Below are 13,480 nucleotides of genomic sequence, written 5' to 3' on the forward strand. Positions count from 1 at the left end.
CCTGCGCCCCCTCTCATTTCCAAACACTTCCCCAGCCACACTGAGTTCTTTTGTCCCTCTGCTGTGACTTCCAGCCTCCCAGACTTTGCACATGCTAATCCATCTCTCCCCATCTCCTCTTCACCTGCTAACACTTATGCATCCTTAAAATTTCAACCCTAATGTCTCTCGTAAAGGAAGTGTCTCTGATTCTTAGGTGAGCTCATATCCCATGTTCCCCACATGTCAGTAGCATCCTGTCTTTCCCCCATCATGACACGAGTCTCAAATGTTTAACTACTTGATTAATATGTTTTATCCACTAGACTATAAGCAAAGTAAGGCGTGTGTCTGCCATATCCTCCCTGCATGCCATCCTAGCACTGAACCTCATACACTGAAGATGCCCAGTATATATTTATGAAACTGAATTATGTATCAAATGGGAGTAACAATAATCTGTACTGTTGCACCGTCTGTCTCAATGGGTTGCTGCGAGGGTCAAGGGAGATAAAAATCCATAATTATTATTGCTAACATTACTGAGGGTGGGCCCTGTGCCAACTATCATGTGGTTGGCTTCACATTTATTATGTCATTTAGTTCTCACAATGACCCTCTGAGGAGAGTCCTCATATTATCTTATTTTTGCAGACAAGGAAACTGAAGCTTGGAGAGGTTAAGTGAACTATCTGAGATCACCCAGCTTGTAAGTGGCTAAGTTTGACTCTGAACTCAGCCCATCACACTCTAGACCCCATGTTCTTAATGCTACTTCAAACTGCTTTATAAAAGGCTGTGCTCTGTCCAAATGGCATGTTAGTACCGTCAGATAAAATCGTAAGTGCATTCTCACATGCACGAACTCAGCTTTGGCTTGCCCTAAACTTTCATGGAGAAACATGGGACCTGATGTGTAGACTAAAAAGCATTTAGCTTTGTATTCTCCATTCTGTTCTCTTCATCACTTTAAGGAGAGTTTTCTTCATTGGCCAAAGTGGTACGTTTAGGAGAACTCACAGGTCTAACATGTCTGTTGCCATCCTGGTACCTCTGTGTGGTTCTGGAAAATGCAGGTGAGAGTACAGAAGTCACCACTAGAGGGCCGCCAAGAGCCAGTTTACCTAGCCTGCAAGGTTGCAGAGACTCCCCATCAGCCTTCAGCCCCAACCACTTGGACCACTTTCTTCCACCATGCTCTCAGTCTACCTGCCAGACCTCAGGCTCTCACCACAGATTACCTATCCCCACTTGTCAGCAGACTCCGGGAACAAAAGATCCTTCATGCTGCACTAGCTGGGCTACCCTCCAAAGGGCCCCCCTAGAGGCAGAGGCCTGGAGAGGTTGCCTGTCCCACCAAGCCCCACAGCCAGTGTCTGCTGGGGTGGGCCTGGAACCCCGATGCCCCCACGTTCTCTGTGCACTTACTTATCAACCTGTTCTAGTGGCCGAGGACAAACTGACCAGTTGAAAATCCCAGAGCTCAGCCAAAACCCTGATCGAGAAAACAAAAAAGCACCAGGATTTCAGTCTGGTGATAATTATAACAGTTGCTAATGTGTTGAGTTCCAGCAATGAGCCAGAAAGTATTCTAAGCTCCCAATCTATAATATCTCTTTTGGTCCTCCCAACAACCCCGCGAGAGAGACTATTATTACCCCCATTTACTTCTGTCAGGAGAGGTCACATGGCAGGTAAGTTGTGGAGTTATTACACCCAGCGTCTCAAGTCCAGAATCCTTGCTCTTATCAACTGAGCAGCACACTGCCATCAAAAATCTGTGAGCAGGAGAGTCTAGGATCACGGGAGGTGGGGTGTCTGACTTTGCCTGGGAATATATACACACAGGAAATGACATTTGCCCTGGTTCTTAGAGAAAAGGAATTGGCCAGGATGACAAGGGCAAAAGGACTTCCACACAAATGTGAAAAGGCCTTGAGGCATAAAAATAGTAATACCACAAGACGTTTCATTGGACTCAAGCACTGAGGGCCTATGAGGAAGTGGCCAGGAAGGGGCCTAAAGAGAGAGACAGGAACCAGTAGATCAAAGACTTTGACTGAATTAGAAATTTGAATTTAATCCCGAAGGCAGTATGGAGCCAATGAAAACATTTTAGAGCGGGGCAGTGACATAACTATGCAGAGAGTTAGCGAAAATGAACCAGAGCAGTGTTAGATACTAGAGAGGAAGGTGACCTGTTGCGAGATGACGGTTATAGAACAAAGAGAGGACAGGAACTTGAAGGCAGTAACGTGGGATAGGATGCAGTGGATGGCCTGGGAGGGGAATGAGAGGATATGAGGGTAAAGAAGAGGTAAAGATCAAATTGACTCCTGGGTTTCCAGTCTGGGTGACCAGTGCTGCCCTGGCCAAGACAGAAAACCCATCTAGGGAGGAGCTGGTTTTTATTTTGCTTGGTTTCAGGATGAGGCACTATGACAAGTGGAGTATACGAGGCCGCAGCAGAAGTGGGACCAGGTCCTGTAGAAAGGTCCATCAAAAAAGGCCCCAAGCTTTTCCAGAGAGGGCCCCAGACCTGGTGAACCTTGCATGGCCCCACCACAGGCCAGTCCACTCCTAGCCATGGTCACCGTGCCGCCACATAATGAGCTGCTCTTCTCAGCTTTGGAGTCTAGAGACTGTGGCTCATTAAGGTTTGGCCTGTGTTAGCACTGAGCATCCCATAATTGCATAGCTTGTCTGACTCTCTGTCATTAGCTCTCTGGTTCTCTGGGCTGTGCCTCTGCTATTGGATTTGCTGATTGACCCCAATATACAAAGTCTGGTTAAGCAGGGCAGCTCTTGCTGTGTGGTGGGGGCTGTCTGCTGTCCCTGCACCCCACAACTCCAACAGTTCAACTGTCCTCAGCCATGAACTTCGAGTTACCATCTGCCTATGCATGAAATCTTTCCTTTGCAAGTACAGAAGACTAATCTGATTACTCACACAGAGGAAGGGAATTGAAAATTGAGGTCAAAACAGATGGACTGGCAATGAATCACATTTCCTTTGTGGTGGAAAACCACGACAGTCAGAAGCTGGTAGGGTCTCCAGCCAAGGAGCTGGAGGGACCAGGGGCCAGGACGGAGCTGGATTTCCTCTCTCTCCACAGTGAACTAGAATCTGAGCCTGAAGCTGTAAATATTGCCCCCACCCCTGGGAGCAGGGAGGATGTCTCAGACAGTGAGTGGGGCTCACAGGAACCCTGCCCAGTTCTCAGAAGAGCCCCTGAGAGAAGCAGATACCCACTTCCCGAGTAACCCTACTCCTTGTTCTCTGATGACAACTTTCTTGGACATCTGGAAGGAGGTGACTGAGCCACAAATCTGGGCTTTCTGGACTCTGGCAGATTCTAAACACAAAGCCAGATGTAACCACAATCATCTCCACATACCAGGCTACTGTTCGAATGATTTTTTTAAAGCTAGAATTATCCAGGGTGGAGTTGGTGTAGAAGAAGGGAGGAGCATAGTCTCAGACGAATGAATTGCAGTATGAAACAATCGGCTTCCTAAAATATTTCTAAAGTCAGGAGGAATTAACTACTCACGCAGCAAGCAGGGAGGATTATCAACAATAGAAAACTTCTGTGCACCAAGCGCTCTCTCCATCAGCCTTTATGGTGGTTTGATGATTGGCAATTACCATCCCATTTTATAGATGTGGAAACTGAGGCTTAGAGGCATTACATAACTTGTCCAAGACCTCACTGCTAATACTGATAATAAAGCTAAAATTATTGATTGCTTATTACATTCTAGGCACTGTATTAAGGGCTTGTTTCGATCTTAATTGCTCACTTAACCTTCAAAACAATTCCATGAGGTCACATAATTGAGAGCTAATAGGTTAAGTGATTTGGCCAGGTCACTCAGTAGATAAATGGAAGTAAGACTCTAAACAGTCTGAGACTAGAGCCTTGCTTGTGACTATTATACTAGGCTCTTCGATGTCTTCAGCAATTTAGCTGATATTCAAACCTTCAAATTTCATGGCTGAGGACAGTTGAACCTTCAAATCCACAGCCAGAGCTCTTTCTACTATGCTAGACTACCCTTATACGACATATTGACGCCCTTTTACAGTTTGTGACTATGGTATGTCTAGTCATATTTCAAACTGTTGCCTCATTTTTTTTTTTTTTCTGGAAGAGAGCTGGTTATACGTTGTTTAAAGTCAAGATAGAACTGATGGCCCACTGGCCCCATCATCACAAGTGTCTGACAAGTTTGCACCAGAAGTACTGCAGAGCAGGGAAACTGGGAAGACCACACAAAGAGGGGAGGAAGTGAGCCTCTCAGGATTCCAGCTACAAAGAGGTCTCCCTGCTCTCTCACTGGCTTTGCCCTACTTCTGCTTCGGCCCCTAGATTGCTCCCTTTTTTCACCAAAGCCCATCACTAAGAAAAGGTAACTGTGCCTGACACTTCAAATGCCAAAGGGAAACAACTTTTCCAGCTCAGCAGACCCATTCCCTGGCCCTCAGCTGCTAGTACCAGTTCCTCATCCCCAACTAATCCTGCCGGCCTGGCATCCAGTGTTCCCCAAAACGTCGGGAGTCAATAGTTTATGGAAATCTATGCCTATGCTCTTGTTGGCTCATTTTAATCTCTTTTTACTTAGAATAGACTTTATTCTTTCCACGTTTAGAATTTGGATTTCTCTGCCTTACTCTATTCCACCTGCTGTGTGAAGTTGAGAGTTCTCTGTAAAAGAACACTTTGCTATGCTAAGAACACTTGGAAATGGCCCTTAAACTTTGTGTCAATGTGTCAAGTACTTTGCCTCAATGTGTCAGGTACTGGGCTAAGTTCTGGGATCACAGAAGGGAGATGGCAAGAATATAATCCCCAAAAGGGCAGAATGTTCTACTGCAGAGTGACATATTCCCTCCACCTAGCCTAGCTCCTGGCACATCATAGGAAATCAATAAACGTTTACTGAATAAGTAAATGAATGGTTATAAGTAAGCAATGATGGCTCACTGTCCTTCACATGGCATTTAGACGTAAGCAGAAAGAACTGTGGGAGCACAGAGAAGGGAGGCTTAGCCCACGTTAGGCTATCTGAGAAAGCTTCCCAGGCCAACACTGGAAGGATGCCTTCAAGTTCTCCAGCAGAAAATGGAGAGGGTTTCAGACAGAAGAAACAGCATGTACAAAGGAGTGAAGGCATAGAACCACATGTTGAGAAAAAGGCAAGTTGCTAAGTATAATCAGAGACGTGGAGAAGAAGTCAAAAGCAAGGACTTCAAATCCTGAAGCATGTTAGAGTGCTGAGATTTATGGGTTTATCAGTATTATATCCCATCAAAACAGGGCATCCTATTCCTCCCCTGCTCCACAGAACACTTCTGGATATACCAAGGGGCTTCTATAAAACCTGAACAGGGCACAGCCTCACATGCTGGAAGGGGCTCTCATGCTAGCATGTCATCCAATTTCCATCCCAGCTACAAGGCAAACACTAGACCTCTGTGCATTTCATAGAAAAGAATCAGAAGACCTTGTTTTAGTCAATGGGATGTCTTTTCCAGCCCTGAGACACTAAAATGAGATGTTTTTGTCCAGAAAAGGGAATAGACGATCCAAAACTCACTCACAGATTCCTAGAATATTAGAGCTGGATGGATCCCTGGAGAAACTTTTACCCACATCCTTATCCTCATATGAAGAAACTAAAGCTCAGAGAGGGGAAAAAATTGTCCAACAACACACAGCAGGTTAGTCAGGGCTGGGGCAAAAGGAAAATGGAAGGAAGGTAGGCAAGCAGGCTGGCAGGCTGGCCTTAGGCTCCTAGTCCATGCTTGCCACTGCACTCTGATCTCCTGCAAAGAGATTTAATGATGAAATTACAGACTTTCTGTCCAGTGAATTTAAAACCAAGGACTAAAAATATTTCTGAATTACTATTCTTTAGAAGAAAAAAAGTCTCTTCTCCAGCTCTCTGACTCCATTAACCAATTAAATCTTTGGCTTTCACTCAGAAAGAGTTTTTAAATTAATGAAGATAAAACTCTAGCTTACCCTTTCCCTCCAAGCAGCAGTTTTCTACCAAAAAGAATGAGAATAGCTTGCTGGAAATAGTGTTCTGGAGAAAAGAACAACACACAAGCTATTTAATTTCTCACAGTCACCTGAGACTCCTCGGCCATTTGTCATTCATTCATCAAACACTTGTCGAACATTTATTCATTCAACAACCACCTATTGAGATCCTACTGTGTGCATTCTAATACAGGAACACAAATATTAATCAGAAATTAATCTGGCCCTCAGGAAATTTCTCAATGAGTAGAAAAGATGATATTTACTTAAATAATTATTGTACTACTCAGGGCCTGGCCCAAAGTAAGTTCTCAGTCCAAAGTAAATCTCATTCAAATGAATTAGTGAATGAATGAAATCGATGTCTATTACAGATCATTGCTAATGAGAATTCCATTGGGGCTAGGACACAGAGTTTCTAGCACTTACTGGAGGCCAAGTGGAAGGAGGAGCTTAAGAAACCCGGCAGAGAAGGCAGGACTCCACAATGGGCGGGAGAGGGCCTGAAGAGCATTTTGAAAGCTCCATTCCTTTCTCTGGGCCTCAGTTTCCCCATCTGATTATGAAAGGAAGACACAGATGAGCTCTGAGGGAATGTCTAGCAACAACATTCCATGCTTCTATGATCCCAGTTCCTAGCACTGCATGGGAATTTAAATCCAACCTCTCTTCTTAAAAATAACTGTTGAATCATTGTCCCTCTGTCTTCACCAGGTCACGCCTGTGTTTCTGTGGATTTCTCTTGGGAGATGGGAGAAGGGAGGGAATTTGATTGTAACTTTGATTGCCCTTCCTTTTGGTTTAAACAACAGAAAAATACCCAATTATCCCATTGACAATTACAGTCTGCACATTTCACCACAAGCACAGAAATCAGCCCAACAGCAAAAAAAAACCCCAAAAAACAAAAACACACACACACACAAAAAACCAGCCACAGACCCAGGGTGCACACATGTAAGCCATTATCTACGTGGAGACAGGCTGGCCTGCAACGGTCCCCACTGGCTCAGGAAAGCTAAATGGCTCCTTGCTGGCAGGCCGGGGGAGACCCAGGAAGCCGCTTACCCCTAGCTGCAGTTGCACCCAGCCCTGGCTCATCTCAGGCTCCAAGCTGAACAGAAACCGTATGAGAATGTGTTGCACTCACAGCGAAGGGTCTCAAATGAAATCTGAGTTGCATACTTGATACAGATCCAGGCTGGATCAGGTCAAGAGATAAACTGGTGAGTTTCATGAAGGAAGGGATCATGCCCAATTCAGTCCCCCATGTCTCCTTAAGCAACACACAAGGTACATGATCTGCACTCAAAGATATTTGCTGAAGGCTAATGAATAAATGACTACCTGAATAAATGAGTGAATGGTTTATTTGTATAATGCCCCCAAGAGTATTGTGGAAAACAACAGACTGGATAAAGTATTGGCCAGCACGCAATCTCAAGCACCAGCTGGGAACATGTATCTAGCTCTGCTGCTTTTCAGCTCTGTATTTGGCAAGTCACTTAACCTCCTCCAGCCTCAATTTCCTCATGAGATGAACACTGTAGGTACCGCTCAGGTTCCCCTTTAAGGAAGGACTTGTTGCTTTCAGCTGCTAGAAGTATCATTAGCTAACAGCCTCCAGCTATCAGGCCCTCAGATATTGTCTCACGGCCACCCCAGCTCAGGTCATGTCCTGCCTGGAGCTGCCCACTCCAACGACAAATCAAGATGAGATGTGAAGGCCCTGGCCACTTTGGCCAATGAACAACTCTGATTGCAAAGCTTCTCATGAGATCAGCTGAGGGTGTCATCCAGCCTACATTGCAGCTCACCTGGCCTTGAGTCCTGCTTCCTTCCTCTCCCTCCCACAAAGGCATTCCCTAACAACCATCCTGAACCCCATCTCAAAGGCTGCTTCCCAGAGAACCCAATCAATTACCCCTCATTTGCCGGCAACAGCCCCCACCATCCTGAGGACTAAATGAGTTGCTGTGTATAAAAGCACCCAGCTATAGCAAGTGCTGGAAAGAGTGAACCAACTTTGTTATGCAGGTTAGTAAAGTCCAGTCCTTTAGTCAGTATCCCCACCCTCATAGCGGGAATCCAGAGAGAAAATATCAAGGCATCCCAGCATCATCTGTGGTTAAGAGAAGTAGTAAAAGGAAGGAAGGCAGGAAGGCAGGAAGGCAGGAAGGCAGGAAGGAAGGAAGGAAGGAAGGAAGGAAGGAAGGAAGGAAGGAAGGAAGGAAGGAAGGAAGGAAGGAAGGAAACATCTGGACACAGTCCTGTGTGTCCCTCAGACTGGGCTCCAACCCACTCTGCAAGGACCTATCCATAGAGATAGTTAAATGTAAGTACTGGGCCATAAGGATCCCTGCAGGATATGAGAGCTATGTGTGACAGTAGAAAGCTACCAACATGCTGACCACGATGGCTGACCACCATGGCTAGGTTACAACAGCACCACCACCATGCCCAGAGTCAATGGGAGGATCAACACCTCCGATGCAAAGATGGGAACCCTGAGGCCCAAGAAGAAAACAAAAATCAGCTAAGTACATAGCAGCCACAGTCTTCTGCTCTCCAGAGAGCTAATCTCCTGCCCTCTTCATTCAAACCAATAAATCCTTGAACTTCCAAGGAGGTATTTGGACCTGAGCTTGCAAATGTTTCCACAACTGAGGGATGGAGGTAGGGTTGGTTACTATCAGTGGAATGGCCTGGTGAAGTGTGGATTGCGCCCTGCCAAGTACTTTGGGCCCTAGACAGACCTCCCTTCCTGAACCATAGCACTTACACAACCTTCTAAAGCAGTGATCTCTGCTGCCCTGTTTTAGAATTTAAAAGTGGTGCTCAGACAGGTTAAGGAGCAGCCAAGGGCACATGGCTGGTAGGAAGCGGAGCTGAGATTTGAGCCCAAGTCCAATTCCAAGGCCTGTAAGCTTCCAACCACTTAGGCTCACATTAAAGTTTCCAACAGTACGGTTTTATATTTTGACTTGTTTATTTTATTAGTCTTAAATATGAAAGCTTTCCAGGAAATTCAGATACAGTTGGAAGAGAACCTATCACAGCCTCTCCTAATGCCCAGGACAGTTCAACATGGGACCCCAACCCCTGGCCTAGGACACTGTTGCTCCCTGCCTTCTACTCTCATCTAGGAGCCAGCACCTAGAAAACCCTTTCTGATGCTCTTTACTCATAAGGGTCTCGAACACCAAAGGCCTAATACATATGATTCACCCAGCTGGCTGGATGATCTCACACAACTTGACAGCATTTATTTATTTTGTACATTCAGGTGAACAATGGCACTACAGAGTGAAATTGAGTTTCAGTAAAATACAACAGAAAGAAGTCAATTATCCAGCATTAATTATTTATCTGGGGACAATTAACCACGGTTTTACTCCCCGTGAAAGAGGCCTCTGCAACTTGGAACGAGAGGAAAGAAGAGGTGGCTGCTATTGTCTGCTCATAATGCAGCATCAGATTGGATAAATTAACCCCTCTGACATCCTGTAAATACACATGAGCCTGTTCTGTGAATATGGCCCATGCTCATAGAACACACATGATTGAGAGGTTGGTAGGCACAGGAACTGCATTCCCCCAGTGTCCTCCGAAGGCCTGGCAATGCCATACTGTGGATATATTAAAGAAAATACCACCTTCTCTTTTCAGCTCACCCTGCCCTATAAGAACTATAAGAATGAAGATATTCTAAACAAACATTTTCTCAGGTTGCAGTGTTTATGGTCAGCAGAACTCCTGGAGTCATGTTAACCAGGGGTTTTCCTCTCAAGGTATTAGCTCAAGGTATATATCAATTAGTAACACTAATCTGCCTCCAAAAAAATACAGTAACTCCCCCTTATTTGCAGGGATACATTCCGAGACCCAAGCGTATGCCTGAAACCATGGATAGCACCAAATTCAATATATATTATGTTTTTTCCTATATACACCTGTGATAAAGTTTAATTTCTAAATTAGGCACAGTAAGAGATTAACAATAATAACTAACAATAAAATATAATAATTATAACAATATACTATAATAAAAGTTATGTGAATATGGTCTCTCTCTCTTCCCTCCCTCAAAATATCTTACTGTTCTGTACTCACTCTTCTTTTTGTGATGATGTGAGTTGATACAATGCATGTGTGATAAGATGAAATGAGGTGACTCATGTAAGCATCGTGACTTCCTGACGATACATAACAAACAGTTTACAGCTGCTCTTTGCATACTGGAATTGACAGCATCACCACTAGTGCGCTTTGGGGACATTATTGAATAAAATAAAAGTTACTTGAACACCAGCACTGTGAGAGTCAATCTGATAACTGAAGTGGATACTAAGTGACTAATAGGCAGGTAGTGTCTACAGCACGAATATGCTGGACCAACGGATGACTCATGTCCCAGGCGAGACAGAGCAGGATGGCACAAGATTTCATCATGATACTCAGAACAGCATACAATTTAAAATGTATGAATTGTTTATTTCTAAAATTTTCCATTTAATATTTTCAGACCTCGGATGACTACAGGTAACTGAAATCCAATTTCTAAATCACTTTTGTGTAATTTAATTTCCTTTTATCCTTATAACTTCTGAGGAGGTTGGAAATGGGAGAGATCAGTGTCTCTCAGGGGCTGAAAAGGTGCCAGGATCTGCTCTACCTTGGCCCCGTATTCTCTGCTCTGAAAAACCTCTTCTTCTTCTGGAGAAGTTAACAATAATGGAGCATTTCCTATGTGCAGGCAGGTGCTTTATACATATTATCTTAAATTATTGTAACAACCCAAAGATGTAAGTATAAATATCCCTATTTCATAGTTGAAGAAACTAAAGCCCAAGGTTACAGCTAATAAGTAACAGAACCAAGAATAAAGTTGAGGCAGTCCCAACTCTAACCACTGTCTTAAACTGCCCCGTGATGACAGATGCCCCATGCCCAGGCTCTGATCTGACCGGCCCAGGACCCATGAGGCTCTGCGGAGGAGTCCCAAAGCACTATAGCCAGAGCTGCTACTGCCCATCTGGCTACATAGGTATGGACCTGGCTGGGACATGAGCTGGGAAGACTAAGATTCCATTTCATCTAGATCAGTTCTACTTTCCCCTGGTTTAAAATATTAGGCTGCTGGGAGTCTCTGTCTGTGATTTATTTTTGCAGTGAAGTCACTTGCCAAGAGGGATCAGGGAGGGATTCCTGGAAGAGTTCCCTAAGACCACCTACCTGAAGAGCCACAGTGGACCTCTGACATGCAGCAGGCACTTGATAAACAATAGCTCCCCCTACGTAGCTCTCACTGCATGACAGATACTCTGCACATATTAACTCATTTAATCCACACATCTACCCGATGAAGTAGGTATTATTATCACCCCCGTTTTATACATGAGGGAACCAAGGAGCTGATGGGGTTGAAGAAATTACACAGGTCACACGGTTAGAGGTAGAGTCTGGCTTCAAAGTCAGGCAGTCATGTGTTCAAAACTGATGATGCTCATCTCCCAAAAAGCCATCGGCCATTCTAAGCCAAGTTCCCATCTCTGAGGACTCTCATACATCCTGACAGCTTTGATTCTCATGACCTCTGACTTAGGCACATTACATGGAAAGGTATTTGGGCCCCAACAGGATCCCTTATTCTTAGCATCAGGCTACACAGGAAATTCTGATCTACGTTTCTAATTCTGATCTACATTTCTGTGCTCTCAGTCCTCATTAACATGCACGTACTGTTTTCATGCCCTTAAAGCATTTTCTATAATGATAACTTTGGTGGAGCAGACTGATGTCCCCATAGAAGTTAACCCAGCTCTAGTAGACTTTTAGCAAATATTTAGGGGTTTTTTCTTCTAATTTTGAAAGCAACGTACATTTTTTTTAAAAAGTACTCAAAGACCAAACACACAATATAGAAATAAATGATATAGTCATTTGTAATGCCCTATATTCCGGTGGGAGGTTAAGGACAAAGTAAAGATAAGATGTCAGTGACACATGCAATACATAAGAGACAAAACAAAAAAGACTTAAGTTTTGCAAGAGTTACTTGGATTCTTGTTTCTCATCAAAATGTCTCGGGGGAGGAGAAAAAAAGGCTAGGCAGAAGCCCTGAGCATTCGGATTGCAAAGTTCCTCTAATTAGTTTGTTCACTAATGTAGAACAAACTTGCGTTAGTGTGACCTGCCTTCCCAGTTTGCCCAGGATGGAAGAGTTTCCAAAAACATAGAACTTTCAGTGCCCAAATCAGGACAATCCTCGGCAAATCAGGACATTTGATCACCAGAGATTTGTTGCCCTCATACTTTTACCTTTGGTTCTGGTTCTGGTTCTGGCTTCCAGGACCATCCACGCCCTGTGTGAAGGCACCTCTGGAGTCCCCAAGTCTCTCTTTTTTCTAACCTCATCATCTGGGCTTCACCTCTGCTCAGTGTAGCCCTCCCTTAGGCCCCTGGCCCCCTACTGCCCAACTGAGGGCAATGAGTATTTCCCAAGGATCACCTCTGTGTTTAATTCTCTCCCTGGTGTTCTTGGGGAAAGTGAAGACACCTAAGGGTAGACTGACCCTTCCAAGAATCTCAGAAAGGACCTTCATTAATCCCGAGGACTCCTGGCCCAGCGACCCCAGAGTCCAGGCCTAGACAGGATCAGGGCCCTCCTCTGGGCTTCCTATCTTAGCAGCACACTCCATTCGATTATTTGCTTCATCGTCTGCCTGGATCTTAGATTGTAGCTCCTTGGGAGATAGGACCTGCCTGACTCCTCCATGTCCCAGGGCCCAGTTCCATCCATATTTGCTGAAGGAACCTGGCGTTCCCAATATCTTGTCCTAAGCTTCCTCCCCAGGACAGTGCATGGAGAGAATGGGCACCTACAGTCTCAGGATCCCAGGGCTGGGCCTCAGCCAAAGTCCAGATGGGGAAGGTCTGGCCCTGAGAGACAGCTATGTGACTTACCGCTGACCCGGCAGGGGGATGGAGTCCAGGTGGCAGCCTCCTGGCAGAGCCATCATGTTGATTCCAATCTGCAGCAAAGCTTGCCCACAGTGGTCGGGGCCCTGGAAAGAGACGCAGGACAGGGTCAGTGAGGGCCCCAAGAGAGGACGTGTAATCACTTTCTCTTTTGGACCCTGGTCACAAGGGGTCAAGGCAGGTGTGGAGGAAGGGCCTCTGCTTTTTGAACCAGTTTACACTCCATCGTCCTCACACAAGTAATGCAGAACTCATATTTGATCTTGGTTCTAAGCGCTTAGCCCACTATGAATCCTACAATCTTTTATCTCTCAATGTCGAATATGTCCCTGACTCATTTTGCTTTGTACCAAATATTGGTACACACAGACCAGCAAATAATGCATGGGAAAAACTTATACTTAAAAAGCATCTATGGTTTCAGATACTTAAAAAGTATCTAAATGCACATTTAACTGGGCTTCCTGTAT

The 13,480-nt window shown here is 44.9% G+C and overlaps 1 protein-coding gene across 2 annotated transcripts in view; it reads right to left on the reverse strand.

Moving 5' to 3' along the window:
- The window catches only part of INSC (INSC, spindle orientation adaptor protein), a 121,894-nt gene that overhangs the window by 76,620 nt on the left and 31,794 nt on the right, over positions 1-13,480 (reverse strand). The window contains exon 1 of one of the 2 annotated variants that reach the window (XM_011384402.1): positions 12,996-13,108. In XM_011384402.1, coding sequence (XP_011382704.1) covers positions 12,996-13,051 — 56 coding nt within the window. In that variant the 5' untranslated portion in view covers positions 13,052-13,108. Of the gene's footprint in view, positions 1-12,995; positions 13,109-13,480 lie in introns of those variants that run through there. The other variant, XM_011384400.1, reaches the window with a different exon arrangement.

The sequence above is a fragment of the Pteropus vampyrus genome, unplaced genomic scaffold, assembly GCF_000151845.1.
Source record: "Pteropus vampyrus isolate Shadow unplaced genomic scaffold, Pvam_2.0 Scaffold575, whole genome shotgun sequence".
Lineage (NCBI taxonomy): Eukaryota > Metazoa > Chordata > Mammalia > Chiroptera > Pteropodidae > Pteropus > Pteropus vampyrus.